Source organism: Triplophysa dalaica, chromosome 22, assembly GCF_015846415.1.
Source record: "Triplophysa dalaica isolate WHDGS20190420 chromosome 22, ASM1584641v1, whole genome shotgun sequence".
Lineage (NCBI taxonomy): Eukaryota > Metazoa > Chordata > Actinopteri > Cypriniformes > Nemacheilidae > Triplophysa > Triplophysa dalaica.
The window spans coordinates 833,297-857,129 of record NC_079563.1 but is presented as its reverse complement, the minus strand read 5'-3'; the positions used below and the strand labels follow the sequence as shown (position 1 = coordinate 857,129).

Below are 23,833 nucleotides of genomic sequence, written 5' to 3'. Positions count from 1 at the left end.
AGAGGGATTCCCTGTGAATAGGTGGATCAAGGTAAACAAAGTGCAGAGTCATTGCCGTATGTGTAGAGATCAATAGTCTAGCTGAGGCAAGAGCGAAATGGGCCAAGCGGCTGATGTGGAGCTAGGAAGGACCCCTATCTGACACAAAGAGTTGTAAGGCAGAGGGCATGTGTGTTTTGAATGACCATCTATAACCCCTCTGGTACCATGGAGAGAATGTTATCGGAAGCTAATGAACTTGGCCTGCAATGTCTATGGTGTTTTCAGATTGTTCTGGGTATGACTTAACAGAAATGATGAAACAATCCTAATACATGTGATTTGCATACCTCCATCTTGACTCTGAAGACTCTGTAGAAATAAATAAAACCATTGTAATTAGACACTGTGATTTTCCATAATATACGAAGCTGTATTTCTTTGAAATAATAATGTTATACTTTTGGTTACTCTATAGTGGCCCCAAAAAGTTTGAGGGCTTCATTTTTTTGACGACAACAAATAATAAGTCCTGATATGGACTGGCAACATGTCCAGGGCGTTACCCAGACGCGGCCTGAGATGCATATGCTGGGATATGCACTTCCACTACCAACAATCCCAACTGGTAAAAGTGATATAAGGGATGGAAAACAAACTATTGCAAATGAAATCTCCAAACTTTTCTATATATTTGCCTTACTCTAATGCAATGATGCTCAATAGGATTTTTCAGGTGGGGATGAAGCATCCAAATACTTTTTGTACTTCACATGTAAATATTTGAGGAAAAATTACCTTCTGCAGATCTTCAATTGATTTCTCTGTTTCCCTCAGTTTCTCTCGTATAACCTGCTCTTTAGCTGAAATCTGGGACTCTTCATTTTCCAGAAGACAGATTTCTGATTCCAATCTAGAAAAACACAATTGATAATAAACTTCATTTAGTTTGCACTTAGTAGAGCTTTAAGGTTACAAGAGTTATTTAACAAGAACAAGTACAAGCAACGCTCTTTATTTCTTGAAAAAACAGTATTTAAAATATAAGTATACAAGTATATAAGTTTCCTGTACATAAATTCTTTGTATGGTTCTTGCGGGGTTTCCTTCAACCGGACATATGTGCTGCCCATTGAGAAAAATCATAGCATGGAATTTACAGTCGTGTGCACACATTCTGGCAATGAATGAGACATATCCCTTCAGTGCCAATTAACCCATGCATATTCCCAGTGGACTCCATTCTCACTCAATCTGTGTGCTGGCAGCCAATGAGGAAGCGTCCGGCCGAGGAACTGGCTTTGCCTCCGCCCATGAGAATTTCCTGCTATTGTTTGCAGCACTGAAGTTACGTGGTCTGCAATAACAAAGCAGAAGGAGCCTTCCCACGATTCCTAACTAACATTCCTTCTACTAAAGAACACACATTATCTATGAGAACAAAAATACAGATGGCCATAAATGCACAGGTGTTCTCTGAAATATACATATGATCATATTTAGAAAATACCAAATAATAGTGGTGGATGCATGTTTCAAATTCTGCCATTGTCATTGTTGTTGTTCCACACCTATAGATTAAAGGTAAAATAAAGTAATCCAGACAGCACAATCCATCTTGCTTATGTCTATTTTACGTCTGCATTTACATCTGCAAGACATCTGTAATAGTATGCTCAGTATGCTCAATAGTATATCCATCTCGGAGAGATCTGAACGTCTTTAATACATCTGATAAAGATCTGGGCTGGGTTTCCCGAAACCTTCATAACGCTACGTCATTCTCAGGCTATTTCTTAAGAGCGGTAGCGATATATTCTTAAGAACGACGTAGTGAAAAGAAGGTTTCGGGAAACTCAGTCCTGGAGATCTACTGCCTTAAACATCTGCTAAACATCTTAGAAAGTGCAGCGTTACATCCATTCTAAATCATAAACATCTTACAGACATCTTCAAGACGTCTATATGACGTGTGACAGCAGACATCTCTGAGACGTATTGCAGATGAGCAAATTATGTATTGTAGATGTCTTGCAGATATAAATGCAGACGTCAAATAGACGTAAGCCAGATGTATGTGTGCTGTCAGGGAAGAGATCCATATATATCTGTGGAGTATATTCCAAGTCACCTGAAGCCATTCACTAACTTCGTGTGAGAAATGGAAGGTTTGAGGTCAATGAAAAATCTCCTCAGCTGTGCAGTAACTTTTAAGTTTCATATACTGCATTGAGTAAAAAAAAAATGCATCTTTGTTTGCATGAACATAATAAGTAAGGACCAATTACTGCATTTTGTTACCTGCACAACGATAATGTGGAGACCTTTAGAACTGCTTTAGAACTCTTGGAATATAACCCATCGTATGTATTCACAATTTTTGTGAAGTTTTTGCTTACATGTGTAAGTGAAAGGCAGTACACCAGCTATTAAAGGAACATATAAATTGGACAATAAGTTGTCTTTTATTCACCCTCACCCTCACCCACACACCAACACCCACACCAGAGGTCAGGCCATATTTCCAAGATGGGGTTGGGTCCAGTATGGAGGAAACACACCAGCAACAAATCACACCAAGTGACAACTGAGCAGCTAAGAAAGTGATTTCACAGGTATCCACCATGTGTGCATGAATAATCCCAATTCATTTGTAACCGCATCCTGATTCTCTTATGCCATCTAGTGGTGGATGGACGTTTCAATATTATCAATGGCTATGAGGAGCTTATTCTATGTATTTAGTCTGCATCATATGCTAAGCATGTTTTTGTTAAGGGACAAACATAAATTTGTTTATTTATCTATTTACAAAAGCTTATCAAAAATGACAAGGACTTTTATTTTGACATGGTTTCATGAAATTATGAAACTAATCAAAAGGAAAATCTGTCACAGCAGCATCATTCATTTTTATGAACAGAACATATTTGTGAGGTATAATGTGAGCACACAAGCTTTTGATTATGTTGAGGTCCTGCGCACTGCCATGTATTTTGCTTAATACCAGAAAAGCCGTTACTTCCTTGTGCAAATAACAAAAATAAAAGTTTCACAGTAGTGTGAAAGAACGGTTTAACCCAAGTTACTGCCGGAAATATCAGTTTATTTAACATATCAACTTTTTTTAGTTCTTTTCATCACACCACAGTTCAGTTCACCACAGAATAGAGGGCTTTTAAAGTGTCACATAGAGTCCCATAATTATTTCCATGTGTTGCAGCCGATAAACATGGGGCCCGCAAGCCATGGGTGTAGGCTATATGATTCTTTTAAAAATAGTATCTGACTTGTTCTCCGTTTTTATTTTCCCAAATCACATTAGCGTTTAAGAGTCCATCTTCTTCTGAGCCACTGGGTGACCTCACATAGTCTTCACACCCACCTCTTCCTGCATTACAAATGCATCATACTGTTAGACTGAATGAGCTATTGGTGATTTTGATATAATCGAGAAACAGCCCCAGGCCAAATTTCCCCTTCTGATTGTTAACAAAATATATTTGTATATATTTTGTGAATCAATCTGAAACTGGTGTGAGGTTATAGCAATTTACTATAATGTCCCTCAATTCAGCTAACCATTAACCACAGGAACTTTGGCAGCAGACCCCCAGACCCCACACCCCCACTTTCCCATGACAATACAAAGATTGAATGCTTCCTGTGTGGTTACAAAGATCTCAAGTTCAAATGGAAATTTATTTTTGTGACATGAGTTGACAAACGTTTTTGATATGGATGACCATGACCAAACAATAAAACGAAGCATCAAAAAAGAACCGAGAATAGAATAACTCCAACTAGAACAGACCCCTACGGCTTTAAAAACTTCAAGAACACCATTGATAAAATGCCAATGAATACTTTCATAAGGCAGCTTTGAAGTCGTAAAATACAATCATTTTATTTAATTTTTTTGACACAATTTAGTTGCTTACATTTGTGTTATTTTATACTTTTTTTTATCTGAGAAAAAGTAATGACATTTTAGAGTAGCCTTTACAGTAAATCATAATGCACTGTTTGTGGTATACGAGTATGAGTGATACCTCAAATACAGTGCAGCATATCTTTTCTACAGTCACCGTTAAAACAAGATATTCAGTAGCACAGTAACATGCTTTGTTAACAGGTTTTAGTCTCATAGTGCCTGACAGTCTTATCTCCTACTCTGATGTAATGTTTATTTTTATGTCATCCCTTTAACTTCAGTGCAAGAGCAGAGACTTTACTTTCTCTCTTCACCATATTAGGAACACTTCTCACACAGTTGTATAAACAGTGTGTGTGTTAGGAGTGTACATTATGAAGCTCCATGTGAGTATCATGTCAACACCACATTTTTCCTGGAAAGCCCAGTAGTTTCATATTTACTTTAAGGTCTGGCTGGGATGTTTTCTCTAATGACACGTTTATACGAGAGGTCTGCCTTTGGAGGAGAAGCACTGCGGTTAAATTAAACCACCAGCTGTACAACTGAGTAAGACTGTGGTATTTTTTGTGATAGCTTGATAATTCTGATAAATTTGGCTTTTTAATTATGCCCTGTAATACACCTTATAATGTCTCATGAATAATTGTAACTACAGTTTATACATGATTACCCTTATCAATTCATTATTACTGTACACGTCACATTTTTATTTTGGTTATAATTATTGACAACAAAATGTAATATATTAAAACACACATTACGAACAGTTATAATGCATCATACCTTTAATAACATTTAATAACCCTCAATAATGCATTATTCCTGAAAGCTTTAAATAAAGTCTCACTGTTTTAACAAGTTACCAGTTTTATTGCACTTTTTTTTGTCCGTATGTTGTTCCAATTGCTTCCATTGTTTACCTCATTTGTAAGTCACTTTGGATAAAAGTGTCTGCTAAATGACTAAGTGTAAATGTAATAACTGCCTGATAAGCCTAACAGAAGAAATCTATAAGCTCCAAGTTTTCGACACTCACCAGCAGAGTTTGAAAACTTTTAGCTTTGGAACTTCTTTTCTGAGTGGATATAATTAGATTAACATCCTGTGTATGGAGTCTTCTCTATGTAAACAGAACTTCATGGATAGTTAAACATTCTAAAACAGAATTGTGTTTCTTGGGAAACGTTGTTTGTTTTAATGTGAAGCAAAATGTCCCAATAGTGTTATTGATTTTGCAGTACTTTAAAAATGAAAAGTTTTACAACCAAAAGCATGTTTACATTATTGCCATTATTAGTTACAGCAGAAGGTGGTGTCAATATAGAGCAACATGTAATTTTACCTAAAAATAGGATTTTGATACACATTACAAGACATTTTCCAGTCAAAATGCTTTTTTAGTCTTGTACACCCCTTTTTCGAAGGTAAAACTTTTCTGCAGGATACGAAAATAGCCACCAGCCACTCCCTTAAGCTCAAACCTTTGCCACAGAGGCTGTTCTATTCCCTTATTTCATCTATGTCCTTACAAAAAGACTTCTGTGAATATCTCCCCCCAACCCAGGAAACATCACCTGCCACCCACAAGCAGTCTGGCTTCTCAATGCTCGCAGCAATCCCCCCGTCCAGTTGGCTAATTTACCATAACAATGACAGATGAGAGCTTACGGCCCAAGGACATTTGCTTTTCTAAGTGACCAAAAGCGAGAGCATTTGCGTATTATGATATACCAAAATAGAATCCAATGTTGAGAGATAGAAATTGTCTGTCTCTAAAATAACAAATCTACAGAAATAGGTAGAATTTCCCCCACATGGTTCAAAAACTGTATAATAAACTTGCCATCACTCAGAAAGTTTAACATTTACATTTACATTTAGGCATTTGGCAGACACTTTTATCCAAAGCGACTTACAGTGCACTATTTACAGGGACAATCCTCCTGGAGCAACGTGGAGTAAAGTGTCTTGCTCAAGGACACACTGGTGGTGGCTGTTGGGATCGAACCAGCAACCTTTGATTTACCAGTTCAGTGGTTTAACCCACTAGACCATCATCTCCACCTGTGTTTAAAGTGATTGTTGACCCAAAAATGAATTCCTCATCATTTACTCAGACTCATGTCATTCTAAACCAGTATAACTTGTTCTGCCAAATACAAAATGACAGATTTGAGGAATGCTGGTAAATAATCTTTATTTCTGTAGGGCCTCCATTGACTTCCATTTGAAGAGTTTGGTTCCATAAAAAAATCTTATTTTTTATAATGTTTATTGTGTTAGTTAGCTGTATTTTTTAAGTTGTTAAGGCTCAAGTCAAAACAAACTGAATAGAATTGAAAAATTAAAAAACATGATTTTGGTTTTTGTCTCATTTTGGAACCACACTCTTCATTTCATGGACACACAAGCACATTTCTTAAAATATCTTCTTTTCTTACTGACAAGAAAAAGCCTTATGCCGTGAATGTGACTTTGAAGGCAGATGACAAAAAAATCTTTGTACTATGACTCCTGACCTGGAAGTAAAATGAATCCAATCAGATTGAATTAGCCAAATTTAGAAAAAGTGCCACTTTGTGGGCATTATGCATCAGTCAGTAAAAAACGTTGCCCCATTCTTGTTGTTCTGCATAAATTGGTCAGTTGTAAAATGTACCATAATGTTGCATTCAGGACAAGTAAATACTGTAGATCCATCCACATTCATAACAGCGGCCCCTTTTTCCTCTGTTGTGGTCCATAATCCCTGGTTTGGACCACAACATCTATGCTCATGACCACAACATCCCTCATCTATGCTAGCTAAACAGTCCGGGAACCCTTTAATTGTATACATGATACCATAACATTGACATACCAGACAGACATTCTAGAAGATACAGTCCAGATACTTGGTCCTAAACAATAAATGAGACATTAATTTTCCACACGACGATGACCGAAGAGCAAATAAACAACTAACACAATAATGTAATTCCACCAACACTTCAATCACAATGTAACTGAAGATTACATAATAGATTCTGAGTACCAAAAGATTCAACAATAGAAATCATATCAGCTTTTCAAAAAAGGTGGCACACTTCTTCCAAAACCTCCCACACAGCTCACCTCAGATATTCAACATCTAAACCATCATTAAAGCCTACAGTACAAAACCAGTTAGTTCTCGGATACTACTTGTGTTTCTTGAGATGACGTGCTAGCATAGCTCATGCTGGTTTCTAACATGTTAACTGTATTAAGAATCTTTAAGACATTTGCCTCATAGCAGACTGTGGGCGAACCAGAAGGCCCTGCAGGCCTCAACAAATAAAACATAACTGAAATCACATGCTAATACACTTATCCTCAGTTGAGCCAACTAAGCTTCCAAGGGTAGCGATTTTCACACTTAAAGGCTAACTTAAATATTCATTGTTCGATCTGTGTCTTAGCCATAGGAACATTACTGATGAAAAAGAATGTGCATTAATTAAATTGACATGGAAACCTTTTGTTGGTCTGTTGTTTGCAGCTGTTTCTTGTTTGTGCAAGACTTCTTAGTTTTTTAGAGTATACAGCGTCTGGTGCAGCTGGTGCATCTGGCTTTCATAATACACATTCATAAATGCATGTTTTTCAAAAATTCTAGTAGTAAATTAGTAATGTAAAAGTAATAAATCCTTTATAAATTGTTCTATCATATGTTTTGTCCAAATTTATCATGACATATACTAGCATTGACAGTATGTCCATGGTCTGTAGACAGACTAGAATAGCTAAAACCATCAAAATGCTCGCTAAAAAGATTTAACAAACAACACACACAGATTCTGAAGGGTATTAACTGTGGTGTAGTAGCAGAAGAGCAATGAATAGGAAATGAAAATCAGTTTCACAATGCATCCCATATGAGGAACACAGAAATGGAGTCCGCAGAACATCACATACGTCTACCAGACGAGTTTGAAAGCTTTGAAGTTCTCATAATTAAAAGGAAAGCAGAGCTGAAAAACAGATCCCCAAATAGGCTAGTGGAATCACTCCAGCGTCTATGCGCAATTCACACAACTCTGTCAACTGAACAAAAAAAAATGAAAACCTTAAAACATGTTACAAAGTGCAATTCCCTGAAAACAATACTGTAATGTCTCTGTCAAAACTATAAATCCTGAAAGTGGAATTACATGTACAAGTGACATTGGCCTTTACTGACCTGACAAGTATAATAATGTTTTTGATGTGATGTTATGTGTAAACATATAACCAATTGGATACTGTTGTAAAAGCAGCATAACATTCTCAAGGGCGAACCCCAATCTGTCAGTTCGACACAACTTTGAGAGCGACACAGAAAGGTAACTTCTTTACTTGGTTAAGCAAGTGAATGTACAGTAAAGCAGGAGAAGAAGCCTGCTAGTGTCCAAAGCTTACAATAGCATTTAAGCACTTACAATGAGATTTCAGCATATGATTTAAAACCTAATTCTAGGTTAGTGAAAAGATTGTTTTACCCGTGAATGATGACTTCAAGTTTTTTGATGTGAAGCTCATCTTCCTCGACCCGCTTCCTGGAGCTGTCATCTTCCTCTTGATTCCCTGCTGTCCCTTGAAGAAGCCATCTCTCCCTCATGGCTTTAGACTGAAAAAAAAAACAGTTCTGATTGGCCATATGCAATAATTTAAAATCACATTATCTTGTGGCCAATTTTCATAAAGAATGATATTCTGACACAAGTCTGTTTCAAATTTAAACAAAATGTAACTGTAATTTTCACTCCACACAAAACTAACAACTGTTTCTGCCGCCGTGCAAATGTATCCTTAATTTGTACATCTGAACGTAGAACAGGATTTCAGTTTATCCTTCAGTCAGCTCATTATAATGTGGACTGTGGCTTGCCACCGAAAACCCTTATCATGCTACTGTAGGTCCATTGTCTGACATTCAACTGTACAATATAAAAGGCCTGTGTTACCACATTCTCATGTAAACTGGCTTGAATACGTTTATAACTTGTCCAACATGAACAGCTGTTAAGAATGTAAGCGAGCAGCTGTGGTTAAACTGACTTCAGTATGTAAGCTAAGAGGTCTCTGAAGACCCCTTATGCCTAGTCATCACCTCTGTGAGGGTCAGCCACATGAACTCAGGAATGCTGCTGAAGGTATGCGGCAAAAACCAGAGTCTTAGATTTCAAGTCAACCCACATTTGGCATCAAAAATCTCTAAGCAATGCTCCTTAAAACTTTTTAATCATGGCTAAACACTCATCTATCTATAATAAGATACAATCCCATAATAATGAATAATATTTAAATATGGGTAGCATTATTAGTTTATTACTGTGCTGCCTGGAACAACTCTGAAATTGTAAAATCCTGAGGTCAAATATATAATGCTCAATGAATGCTAAATTGAGTCGTCCAACACAATTGATTTACTACATATCTGTGCTCATTTTAATGTCTCTTTTCAAATAACTAAAACCTAATATCACCCTGTAACCCGGATGATGCAAATCATTTTGAGAGGGGCAGTTTAATATTACACAAAAATTAATTCTAAATATGTCTTTTAATAACATATATGACATTATATTTACAAATGATTAAAACAATTTGACTGGTTGTGATGTTTGAACGTCGTTTATTACTTTAAAACCGAAACTAAATGGCTTTTGCAAGGTCAGCATTCGGCAAAAATGAGCTAATAAAATATTTCAAAACCACATTTTATTTCCAGTTTTTTTATCATGTGACGAGTAGCCGTGTAATAAGCGGGGTAATGAACAAGCAGCTGATTGTTATCGCGAAATAAACACCTTCTGAGTGATACAATATCGTGGCTTATTTCTGCCGTAACAACCGTCTGCCTGTTCATTTTCCCTTACAAACAGCATACGGATATACATTATCTGAAAAATGAAAAGTACCTGACAATATATTAATAGCTTCTATAATAAATACTTGTTATATTTAACTTAACTATTAAAATGAGACACATACGAGCAAACAGAAAAAAAAAAAAATTATTTAAATATAAAGTTTATGTAAACTGTTAGTCTGTAGTTCATTTTTAAAATAAACATAGCATTATTATCCACGGTGTTGGTGCTAATACAGTTATTGTTATAGCTTTCTGTACAATAATCTTTATAGTGGTTTGAACGTGCCTTTTTCACATCATAAGCTATCCTAAGAGAAGATAAATTGAAGTGAATCTAGTCATACATCCCAGGGATTGTGGCTGTACTTTCCGATGAGAACTTCCTTCAGATACCGATTACACACACTCCTAAGCAAACATTTTACTTCCTGGGTATTCCTGTCTTTTACAGCCAAGTCTCATTCCTCATGTGGAGCTGTACTCTTTACGATCTTCATGTTCACACTGACTTTAAAAATATGACAGATATTTGTAAATTCAGTTTAGCTGGCTGATCCTTTTTTACTTCAGGTGAACTTTTCTCCTGAGGCCTGCCAAATCTCTTTCATGAGAAGTGTTTTTCTGTAAACTAACTGCCATAAAATTTGGGTAATTATAGTACAGAGTAATTTTGTGTAAATGAGGCAAACTCCAGGCTCTCTGATAACACAGTTGCTGGATCACAGTCAGACATGGTCCCCTGACAATTGTTCACACAGAATATATAGATTGGCATCAAAACCAAAAGATTAAGGCTTTCTCTTGTAAGTAATTTCGAGAGGATGTGACACATTGATATCCTAATAAACATGAGAAAAACAAATATGTGAATATTTGTTAATTTACTTTAGTGAACGTTCCTAAATGATAAGAAAGGAGTTTTACCTTGAAATGTTGAAGTTGCAGAACAAGTTCATCAAGTTGTCGTCTTTTGTCTTCTATTTCAGCTTGTCTTTTTCGTTTTTCCTGTAAAGGTTGTAAAAATATTGTTTAGCATAACTGACAGTATTTGAATAAATAAAAATTATAAAAAATCCATTTGTCTGACTTAATAGCTTAAATATGATATCATACTTAATGTTATGCATGCGGTTTGTTTCAGTTCATTCAAGTCACTTTCTTTGACAAACAGCTTCTTGTTTGTTGTTATTGTGTAAGGTTTATAAGTGATGATTTCTAAGGCATGCTTTACCATTATAACATATTATTTTAGTATGTTAACTGTCCGGACATGAATAATACCTTTAGTTTGTGTCACTTGTTAAGAAGAGCAACTACATTTTTTAACATTTTTACATTTAACGTGCAGTCAATGAAGCAACCACACAAAACACCTTAGGAACTGCATAGCAGTGCCCTACCAGTGCCCACACAGAACACCTTAGCAACAAAAAATAAATAAACATGGCAGAAGATAAAACTATCACACGCATATTTTCCAGCTGCACATCAATGGAAATCAATTTTTTATTTACTTGCATAATGATATATAACAACATCTAAAGGTCATCCAGCTCATTGAAGGTTATCCAGCTTCTTTAGCAAAAGTTTAAGCTCACTTTGACAGTTTCACAAGCACATTCCAGCACAGAGCACTCGTGGAGTATGTATGCACTCCCCTGTGACTTCAAGAGAAGGAAAACTAATATGCTATCCAGATGTGTGCAAATTTGCCTCTAATAAGAACTCTTATAGAGTCCGTCAGTAACTAATACAACAGAAGTTTACATAAAAGCTCAGTGAAGCCTCAGGAGGATATATAAGAATGTACAATATATATTGACACTTCTAAAACAAACTTTTGTTTAAATCAAACTAGTATTTTAACTATAATATCGAACTATTTTATGTAAGCAATTAGGTACGAAAGCCTGTACTTTGTTGCAAGGTTATTTTAATTTACTAATATTAAAACATTGAAAATGCTTCTGTTCATTGAAATCATATATTCCAATATTGGAAAAACTTTATTTTTTCAAAATAAAAATTATAATAATAAGAAAAACTAAATAAAACTAAAATGAATTAATCTTATATATCGAGATCAAAAATAAACAAATACATTATAAAATGACAAAAGCATACCAAAATAGCTTAAACATTACTAAAATTCTAAAAACAAGATCCAATTTAAAACATTAATAAAACTAAATTAAACTAAAATCGAAACTACAATAACTCTGCTGTTTTGTGAATAAGTCACGGCTGAAGGACATAGTTAGGCAGGGCGTCAAGTGGAGTGCCTGCAACCTTGTCAGCTGTGACTTATTCACAATAAAGCACCAGGCTCGAGTTATCTTATTATCAGGCTCGAGCACCTTATTGCTTTTGTTAAATAATATTTAGAAAAATTAGGAAAACGTTTTTTTTCTAAATATATTAAAACATTTAGAAAATATCCAGATGAGGTCTTAATTATTTTCATAAATAATTGCAGTTTACACCCCCCAAAACCCCAAATGCAAATATGTGGTTATATTTTAGATCAGTTTTGTTGGGGTATTTAAGCATGTAGTCATTTTAATTAACTACTTTATATTACTTGACTTTCATCTGTTAATGCCTTTTCTTTGTAGTTTTGATAATTTATTAATGCTTCACAATAACATATTTATCTGCTATATGGTTTATTTTTCAAGTTAAGTCTAAGGTTTTGTGATGTGCTGTGCTGTACATCAACTTTGGAACTCTGGAAGTAATATCTCCTGTGTTTTGGATTTGCTAGGCTGTAATTACTCTAACAGTGTATTCATCATCAGTAGCATGCTCTGCAGAACAGCACGACACACCACGCCCCTCTCATCCCTCTCCTCCTAAAGCCAGATCTCTTTCGCACCAAGTATGCTGGCACATAGCAAAGCTTAGAGTAACATACAGAAATAGAACAGCAGCAAAGCATGTTACCCACAACAGACACGTAATCTATAGCTCAAAGTACATCTTGAAATATTTCTCATGCAGAGGTCATAAGTAACATGCATGGTTCATTTCCAGACAGAGAGTAGCATCTGTAAATATTTGTGGACATATGTTAAACATGAATCACAGGTAATATAATGTGACGTCAGGCTTCTTGGGACCGTCAAACAATCAGGATTTGTTTCCCAGTCCAAATGGAAAACATCTGTATGGCAGTAAAGCTATGTCTCTCTATCTCTTCTGGTGATACGTTTATACATAAATCAAACAAATGAGGTCTCCTGAGATATGCTGTAAAAGAGAATGTGCTGAGTCATAAATACAAGTTAAGAGTAACCTACAAATTAAGTCTAGTAAACATTGTCTTCCTTTAATGTTGACCTATTGGGTTTGATGTTAATTTGAAGATCCCAACAACAAGTTCCTGACAGACTCAGCTCTCTCACTAAAGGAGACGTCTGACAGAATTAAAGACACATTGATCAACATTGCAATATTATAGTGTCAGATATGACATGATAGTCCAGTACATTCCAAAGATGCCATTGTGTAAAGAGAAAGTGACCTATTTGTCAGTTATGCTGACCCATAACCGAAATGTGACCTCTGCATTTAACCCTTCCAGTGACTGGTGAACACACGCACTGCAAGTCGTGAACACACACACCCGGAGCAGTGGGCAGCTATCACTGCAGCGCCCGGGGAGCAAACGGGTGTTAGGTGCCTTGCTCAAGGGCAAGTCAGTCGCTACCTGCTGTTTGCCCTGAGAATACTAGGCCAGAACTGCCCCATTTACAATCTACTCAAAATTTGGCTATTTTCAAATGAACTACATACTATTTAAGATTATACAATTTAAAAAGGAAAATGTATTGGGTAAACCCAATGAGTCAGTCAGAGCAGATGTAATGTACAAAACTTTTGTCAAGAGGTCAAAAAACAGACAACAAAGGGACTGAGACCAATGACCTGAGCTGTTATGTGTCACTGTTGACTCCTACAAATGACGCCTCCAACAAGCGCAATGCTGGCAGTAAACAAAGACAAACTATAACATTGATTGTCTTAAATGTCAACTTTTGTTTCATTACATTCAGTTTAAAAGTCATAGACAAACAACAAACGAAAAAAAAAATCTACAATAACATCACCTTAATATCTGTATTGCTTTACTTGACCTCGGCAGAACAAATTATTAGAGATATGCTTTCCGCATTTATTTCAGAGCTCCATATGGTTATGTGTCCATAACAGTTGTGTTTGTTTTATTTTCTTCTAATGGAGGTGAATCATATGAGAAGCGAAGAGAATCAATAATAAAACATTTAACTGAGAATTGAGAAATATTTTCTGATTGAGCAGACCCTTTTCAATAAAAATGTGCTCTGGGAGCTAATGATATGTCATTGACCATAAACAGTTTGCTACGGCTGTCATCTGTATTCATTGAGCGCCTTGTCTGCTATGGCTTGAAAGTCTTTACTGATGGTGATGGCCCTTTATCAAGAGTCGCAAGGATTTTTCTCAGTGGAAAGACCAAAATAGACTGGACATAGTTTTCCCAGAGGCTCTTTGAGAAAGGAAGTCTTTGTAATGTTTTGTGGGTTTTTGCTGCGTATGCAACTCATTTATATTTGCTCGATGAAAAGTTTTTTTTTATATAATACAAACAAGAACAAGTTTGAATAATTGCTTGTATGGAGTCAGTTAAGTGTATGCATAAGCATAAGCAAGAGTAGGCATGCTTTAGCAAGAAAAGTATTTGGTTCTGCGCATTACTTGCCTACTAGCATACATAGCATGAAACCATGAATTTGTGTTTTATAGTTGGTGAGCATGCTCCCTGTTTATTAACCACTGCACACACACAAACTCATGCTCCCATGGGTAGAGTCAGGAAAGCATAAATGTACAGTTCTAGTATTTATTTATTTTATTAAAAAAAAGGAGGGAACCAAATACCAGAAACAGCAAGCTAGACCCCTGCGATAAAGCAATATAAAGTATTCAGTATTAAACAATTGGAAACATAAACTCTTCTGTACTACCATATTTTATAAATGCAACGCATGCACTGCACATTTGTAATGTCACTAGTAAATTACAACACTGTGCACACATTGCAAGCATATTTACAGAGAAATATGGTACACACTAAAACGAGTGCATAGCTATGCTCATGTGCCCATGAGTTATTTTGGGTCTTTGTGTAACCATTCCCTCCTATCCAGTTTGAATATCAGTATGATCACATTGCAGGTCGGGTTGACACCACATCAGAATCCACAACTGATAACTGTCTGCATACCTCAGAGCCGTTTTATTTCAATGTACATTTGTGTATGCCTATGGTACTTTTCTTTTTTCTTTGTAGCTATTTTTTTCAGGTCTTATGGTTGGGAAACCGTGAAGAGTGTTGCTATTGCTAACAGCTCATGTGACAGCTGGCTATCCCACCAAACACTCTTACTGTATCCTCAGTTGAAAATACTTGCATACAGAGACACAGCCTAGAATGATGATGGATAGTGATGATGTAGGCTATCGTGACAAATAAAAACATATCTTTCGGCTTTAATACTTTTGAAGTGTCAGTAAGCACAAGGCTTTTAGTTACAGTAATTTGAGTATTTAATGCTGTGGTAGAATTACAGCTGGGCCCCTACACCCAAGAGCTATGGGAATCCAAACCCACCTGAAGTACACCCCACCTCCCTGAAATGTGCAAACTCAAAGCCAAATTCCGCAAACAGCTTTTGCTAAATTAAACCATTAGTAATGGCTACCTATGCTATGATAGGACAAAAAGCTGCAAAGAACTAATTTGTATACTGTAAGTAAAAGCTCAGGGCAGGCACAAAAAGTCAAGAGGGAAGTCGATCCTCCCAAGCTCACCCCACAAACACTCAATTTTATCCAGTCCCAATTAGCAGCACTTTACTCATCTATAATTCGAGCATGATAAGCCTCTGATTTGGTCTGAACAGCTTTCTAGCTCCACAGCAGTGTGTGGTTTAGTGTTTTATGGACCAGAAACATAACCTGAAGCTACAATAGCTAGATCAAGTCACCAGTTACACTCTAAGAGAGTGGTTTAGGAGAGAATTATTAACTCATTCTATCATAGCATGGCAATTAGGTACGTTCCAATATAATTGATACTGTGTTATCTCAATAGCAAAATTGTCTCAATATTACCGTGGTCACATGACTGCATGAAACGATAGGTCTTCCGGGCCTTATATATAGAATGTTAGAAAAAATAAAAGATGTTACTTTTGGGATGTTCCATCTGGTGCAACTATTTTATTTTATGAAAGGATGTTCAGGTAATTTGACCCATCTCATACTATAACTCATACATCTAAGCAGTAGTTATGATTAGAGGATAAAGAAAACAGGATGCTTATGGCATGTTTCCAAGTCATCATTTGTCATTTAAAATATTGCAATAAATACCGCACCTTGTACTTTATACCAAGGTATTATCCTGCAGTGAGATTTTGATATTGTTACATCCCTAATGAGAATGGTATGACTTATGAATTATGTACTGTAATAAAGTTAAATGGCATGCAAGTCACTCTGTGGTTAGCTTTGTGGGTGCATCTGCTTTAGACCATTTTAAAAACACCCCTAGGTCAAATTTAAACGGGATGTGCGGTTGTGGAGAAAATTAGAACCACAAGAAGCCCAGATAAGACATGTGGTTAGGAAATTCAGATTTTGGATTGTTTGAAATAAGAAACCCTAAATTGTAAATCCATGGGCAAACTCATGTGGTACTTTCTTTCTTAAAGGCAAGTCTAAATAAAAGGCTTTCTAATGAGTGCACCCCACAGTACATACAATTAGTAGTACTGCACAACAGTTTCCTCGAAAATGTCAAAAAGTTACTTTACAAAAATACATTTGTTTATGTTAGAACATTTAGGTTTTACTGGTCCATTGTGGACTCTTTGTAACCACTCCAGTTGGGAGCCTGGTTGAAAGTGTAGCTATAGATAGACAGGGGTATCCACTAGCGGACATGAGGGGAAGTGTTTGTTTTGTTTTAGAGTTGTGGATATATCATAGCTCCTAGCCTTTCTGGTTTATTCATGCTATGTAAGTGGTAATATTGTGTCTTGATTAGACCAGACCTGTGCTGGAAACATTTTGATGTAGGCCAGTAACTACATCTTTATCTATATACAGTAGCAATCATCCGACGCATGATAAAAACACTTAAAGCAACACCCTGACAACTTTTGTTAAAAAGTGTTTAAATCATGGTGGGTTAAGACAAGCTTTTTTCACAGAATGTTTTCCCATGCCACCATAATGAATAGCTTTCCACTGAGCTACAAACTGCTCAATAAAGTTTTACCATCTCATTAATGCGACCTGTTATATTTAAAAGAAATGGAAAATCCACGTCTCTGCTGCCCGACATGATTGTAATAGTGCATGCAATGCCTCGTCTGACTGATTGTTTGGGAATACTGTACATTTTCAGAAAGTAATTACTTGGTGTAACTTGATGCAAATGTAAATGCCGTGTAACAGCCATATCCACTTAACAGCTAAATGGTTGTTTTTTATTCACCAAGTTAACACCAAGTTGTTTTTTATTCTAAATTGGTCTGGGGTGATGTTTAAAACACATGGCACACAAAAAAAACCATTGTTGCTAGTCCCAGCAGCAATCTTATTCATGGGCTCTCAAGCATTTGTATACATTTGCACTTTTAGGTATGTGCATGATGTCATAATGATCCTGCAAGAGTGATTCACAAAGCTTTTGCTACTCTACCACACGTGACTTTACTCAATATACACATCACTTCTTTTGGTATTCTAACCACAACTATCAGATGGGCTAAAAGCACGACATGATTGTAATAGTGCATGCAATGCCTCGTCTGACTGATTGTTTGGGAATACTGTACATTTTCAGAAAGTAATTACTTGGTGTAACTTGATGCAAATGTAAATGCCGTGTAACAGCCATATCCACTTAACAGCTAAATGGTTGTTTTTTATTCACCAAGTTAACACCAAGTTGTTTTTTATTCTAAATTGGTCTGGGGTGATGTTTAAAACACATGGCACACAAAAAAAACCATTGTTGCTAGTCCCAGCAGCAATCTTATTCATGGGCTCTCAAGCATTTGTATACATTTGCACTTTTAGGTATGTGCATGATGTCATAATGATCCTGCAAGAGTGATTCACAAAGCTTTTGCTACTCTACCACACGTGACTTTACTCAATATACACATCACTTCTTTTGGTATTCTAACCACAACTATCAGATGGGCTAAAAGCACAGAACATTTGAAAATGCATGAAAACTGCAGTATAATTACTTCAATTTGAGCGATTGGAGGGTAACCTCTTCTTTCAAAGCCAAAGTAAACGATTAGGCAGTATTTAGATTATCCCTATTTGTTATGATAACCAGTCATACCCTAATGCTTGAGATGCTGCCAGACTCGGTCTTACTTGAATTATTTATATATCCACCATCTGAGCAAAGCAGGAACTGCTGGCCCTCTGTCTCAACCATTACCTTTCATTTGGCAAAACTCATTCAAAAGGCGTTAGCAGATACAATTATAACTGCCAAGGAACATTGTTCATTGTTTAGACTTGATGTGTGTTTATTTAGAGCTATCCATTACTTGGAGATTAAGGTTTGGCAATAAACGTGGTACCCATAGACACTAGTAACAATTTTAATGTCCTGTGACAGTCAAGACAGTCATTATGGCATTTTCTTATTGGTCAAATAAGCAGAAAATGTTAAAAACGGTGCTCAAGAACTAAATGAGATGATTGTACACAAGGGCACTTCTACGTGTTGACCAACAGTTGTTGGTCCTTCACGTGTACGTCTCTTGAATGGAATCACAAAGATGTTAGCAATGTGGCTAAAATAGTTTTCCATCTGTTGCCTACTGCTGGTCAAATGCTGAAGCGTTGACCTGGAGCCACATTTAGTCGCACTTTTGAAATCCTTGCCCTTTGGTTCATATGATGATTCGTCTGTGTCAGATTTTCTTTCAGTGAGAACAAACAAATTACAAAAAAAACCTTTCCAATGAAAGGCAAAACAACTAAAAGCGCCCTAATACCCATGTCCACGTCCACAATACCCATTTATTTTACAAAATGTTACTACGTAGACCAACTCTCAAGCAACCTCTCTAGTCATAGCATTTTTTACTGTTGGGGAGTATGAGCATATTAACAAGGTCTATATTCATGTTCCAGGAAACTGGTTTCGTGTGAGTAGTGAAATATAGCCATGAACTTACCGCAAGGGCTTGTAGCCTTTCCTTATGAAGTTCAGCTTCAGCCATCCTGGAAAAACAAAGGCAGAATTCTCAGTTACGATGAGACTGGTAATTCCAAGTGTTTTAGTTTGTGTAGCGTGGTAGACAAGCAGAATAACAGACACACACACACTCAGCCCTGGTCCTCTAAAGTAGACACAGTGTACTGAGGGCAAGATCTTCTCATCCACTAGCCATGTGTCTGCCAGACTCTCTCTCTCTGTTTCTCTCTCCTCCTACCTATCTCCCACTCTTCGTCACTGCAGAGAGGAGGGCATTATGGACAGATGACAGTCTTAAACCCGCCCACTCTGTATAACAGAGATCTACAGTCGTGTAGACATAGTCGGAGTAGACATGTGTAGACAAAGTACGGAGGGAGGAATAACATTGTCACATCTATCTGTGAATACTGCTGTTCCCTGTGTGTGTGTGTGTGTGTGTGTGTGTGCCTGCTGGGATGGAAAACAAAGGTGTGTCGTACATTGGGGACATGAGCAAGTGCAAGCTTAGAGGAAATCTGCTCCATGTTTGTTAATCAAAATCTTCCATCTGCCAGTTGTTCCACTATTGTTTAACAATATCTAATGAATTAAGAGAATACTAGCCTACAACCTCTCAAAACAAACAACAACAAAATGAGTGCAAACTGTAAAAACTACTTCATAATATTCTGTTATTCCAGAATTGTATTTTACATGAAACAAAAGGAGATGTTTTCTCCTTTTCCATGTTTGTACAATGAAGATAGATACAGTAGAACGTGACTAGTGCCTTTGATTTGTGTCTTTTTCACATCAACGGCATGCACTATTACTTCTGAAAAAAAAAAGGTTCCTAAAAGTTTTTTTTGTGAGTCTGTAGTTTCAAAAGAACCTTTATCCAAGGACCTTTCTGTTGGATAGAAGCTTCTCTGTAGTGGCATGAGGTTCTAGAATTTTTTTCAAAGGAAATGGTTCCTTTGAGAATCAGTTTTTTTCTTAAGCATCAATCAATTACAGAATTTCAGTAAGGTCCACACAAAGCTATCATACAGTTTATAGATATATGAAATATACTGAGATATGATCATATTTCTCATTCAAGAGCTGGATATTGTTTAAAATATAAAATTGAAACATGCTTTAAAACATGTCATTTTGTGTTCTTCGTAAAGAAAGCCATAATACAGTAAATAAAAGATGTTATGATTATTGGGTGACGTATCCCTTTAAAAACTTAACTGTGCCATCTAAATGTAAAAGTTTAAGAAATGTTTTATAGTTGAATCATGATGTGATCTTTATGTGAAAAGAATTGGGTTGATATGCATATTACTTATGCAACTTATGTTCTATGAGGGATGATACGAAATTAAATGAAAAACGTCTGTAAAAATTTGCTGACTGGAAACTTGTCTGGTTTGGATACACTCTCTGGAAGTTTGTCTTTTTTGGAAAGCAGCTTTAAGAGGCTGTACTAAGCATCCAGAGTTCTGATTCATTCCTCCAGTAAAGCCAAAGTGAGCAACAGGGAATAAGAACATGGGGGTCCGACTGCCTTTCCCCGATCCAACCTCTCATTCAACTCCTGTGGAAGGATACAAAAACTCCTTATATGGAGAAAAGGCTGAGCTAACAGTCTCTGTAACGTTTGCAAGAGGCAAGCTGCATGGGAACTAAGAAATGCAGTGAATGAGATTATAACTAAATGTTGTGACTGGCCAGTGTGTATGCAGTAAAGTCTGCAGTTGAAAACAGCTGGTCAATTACTGTGTGTCAAGAATGAGTTTTAATCAGATAGGCCTACTAAATTATAGTTATATTTTTAAGTAAATCTTATAAAAACAAGCCTATCATAGGATGAGTACATTATAACAAGTTTCTGATCCCTAACTGGCAGCATGCAAGTGAATAATGATTAAGGTGTGCCAAATATAATGCACATGAAACCAACGTATCTACTGTAAAATAAGGAAAGAATGTTCAACAATAGGACTGAGAAACTATGGGAGCATGATACTGAAATAGGTGATACACATTATTGGTTGGATCACAGTCATTCACACAACCTACAGCAGCACTAAACATTAGTAGATGGAGGAAATTCCTGGAAGCTAACGTAACTACTGGAAATAGGCTGAAAGCCACAAAACACTGAACACTTGCAGACGTTAGACTTCAGAAGCTTTGTGACTAAACCAGCTCCACAAAAGTTATAAAAAATGATTTGACAGAGCCCTGTGAAACATTTCCACGTTACCACTACAGGACAAGAACTTGTACAACATTTTGCTGCAGAATTTCATTTGTTACAAAAGGGCACACGACTTTAAACGTATTTATAAAAATTTCAAATAACTTATACAGCGTATTAGCCAATGGTTGTGTCTGTTTTCATCAGTACATTATCATTGCCAATGATGAATAACTAAATAAAGAATTTAAAACACACTTTCCCAGAGTTTTAAAAGCGCTCTAAAAAGGGCAATATACTGTGCATTTGTAGATGCCGCCTCCCCACGCCACACGCTTTACTTTTCCATTTCTAGCCTTTGGCTGCAACGTCATCAGTCGACATAACAGACAAAAGCAACATTGTTTCTCTGGCACAGTGACCTCATCCAATGAGCCAGCCAGGCACAGTAATACCTTCCAGATGTTGGGAATCGAAGGCCAAATAAATGCATAGCGAAATGGCATTCATGCTACTTTTAGAGTGAAATACACCATTCACGGGTGGACTGCCTCGTTCAAGAAGCACTCAAAGATGTATTGTACAATCTCTTGAAGTAAAATGCATTCATTCTTTTACTTTTTACGTATGTTAAAGATGTTAACGTATACAAGACATTTTCAATGTTTTTAAAAAGGGAGAAGTTACTTTACTTGCTAGACATTTATTCATATTTTATAAAGGATTTTAGACGTGTTGTGTTGGGATGTCAAAACTTCAGTAAAATATATTGATCAAATTTCATTAAAATATATTAGGAGGCAGTGTTCAGAGCCACAAACTGGACCATGTGTGAATAATCAATGTCCAATTATTGAATTCTTGCAGTTATGTTAAAAGGGGTCATATGACGCGGCAAAAAAACAATATTATTTGTTTTAGATGTAATTCAATGTGTATACACGATTTAAGGTTAAAAACGCTGTGTTTTCCAAATACTGTGCATATTTGTATTACTTCTTTCCCCCTCCTCTCCGAAATGTGCAGACTTTTTTACAAAGCTCTTCGCTCTGAAAAGCGAGATGTGCTATGATTGGAGAGTTAACCAGTGCGTAGTGATTGGTCGAATACTGCAAACGTGTAATGGTGATGTAACGCCTCTGACCACATTTGGAACATCAGGTTGCAAAGCAATTGTACTGACAGGTACGCCCATCTACTTGCATATACATTTGGGCGGTCTTAGTCAACTCACACCACAAACTGATTTAGATTTGTGGGGGTCTAGTTACAAGAGGCATTTCAGGTCTGGGTGAGCATTCGTTCTTTTGTTCCAACATTTACATTTTTGCAATTTTATGTGTCTAACACATGAATGGGCAACTTATAAGACACAGAAAAACACGTATTCGTGCCATATGACCAGTTTAATAATATAGTACTTCAGTTTTTCTTTATTTAATGTTGGGTGTTCAACATTAGTGGTCAGTTTTATGTCATTTATAAAACTAAGTTGATGAATTAAAGCAATGTAAAACATTTACATTTTTTTAATTGAAAAAGGCAGTTTAATTGTACACATTTTTTTTTCAGAGCTGCATTGTGAAACCAATTTGGCATCCCTCGAAGATGAAGTACCATTATATAGTTGAAAGAATAAGAACAGCTACAGCTTTCCTGTAGCTCAGTGGGTTCGATCTCAGGGGATTGCAAATACCTATGTAAAATGTATAGGATAAAGCAATGTAAGTCGCTTTGGATAAAAGCGTCTGCCAAATGCCTTAATGTAAATGTAAATGTAAGAATAAATAATAGTGGCCAATTAACTGCTACTCTATGGTTGCAAGAAACTAATAACTTAGTTTTTGATAGCAACCAACCTGACCTCGCAGGATATAACTCTTCAGCATAAAATGTTGGGTTGTTTCATGGTTGGGCTAAATATGAACATTTCCTCAAGTAGTGTAACCAAATGGATGGATTTGTCCCTTTCTGACCCAACCATGGGACTCACCCATTGATTTATGTGGAGAGATTTAATATAGTCAAAACTTGATGGTTGTTTTTTCTAGATGTCTCCAAATGATTTGATTTGTTTTGAGAAGAAGCCCTTTATCTGAAGCCAAAAAAAGTTATGTTCAGAAACGCTGGTCTATCTTCCATGGTGTTTATGGCTGTGTTTGTTCTGGAGTGTTTCACAGCAATGGGTCTGTATTTTTTCACGAACAAATGTGTGTTTGCTGCCAATTTTGGTTATAATATTTAGCTCTTAGTGACTAAACTTGACCCACTGTGAGGATATTTCTGAATTGTTTCAACTGTGAATCATTTCTGCATTATTAAGAGACATAACTTCCTAAAGAGAATTACAGATAAAGGCAAAAATAATGTGAGAACAGGATCCACAGTAGCTTTCCTTGATTCAGTAGCATTTTAAGTGTGTAAATATTTAGACAATACATCAGTTGCTGTTAGGCTGTTGTTAGGCTTTAACATCAAAGCTGTCCTGATCATCTTGATGCATGGAAAACACAACTGTTGTATACATCATTACAGCTAAGATTAATTAATGTGGTGTTTATTCGAGAGGATTGAACCGTGGTGTTCATG

The 23,833-nt window shown here is 36.4% G+C and overlaps 1 protein-coding gene across 5 annotated transcripts in view; it reads right to left on the bottom strand.

The window, feature by feature from the left end:
* LOC130411914 (A-kinase anchor protein 2) overlaps positions 1-23,833 on the bottom strand; it is a 72,610-nt gene that overhangs the window by 41,580 nt on the left and 7,197 nt on the right. For 4 of the 5 annotated variants that reach the window (XM_056736919.1, XM_056736918.1, XM_056736921.1 and 1 more), the window contains exons 3-7: positions 19,052-19,097; positions 10,716-10,796; positions 8,416-8,543; positions 778-892; positions 330-351 (exon numbers count right to left, since the gene is read on the bottom strand). In XM_056736919.1, coding sequence (XP_056592897.1) covers positions 330-351; positions 778-892; positions 8,416-8,543; positions 10,716-10,796; positions 19,052-19,097 — 392 coding nt within the window. Of the gene's footprint in view, positions 1-329; positions 352-777; positions 893-8,415; positions 8,544-10,715; positions 10,797-19,051; positions 19,098-19,309; positions 19,386-23,833 lie in introns of those variants that run through there. The other variant, XM_056736922.1, reaches the window with a different exon arrangement.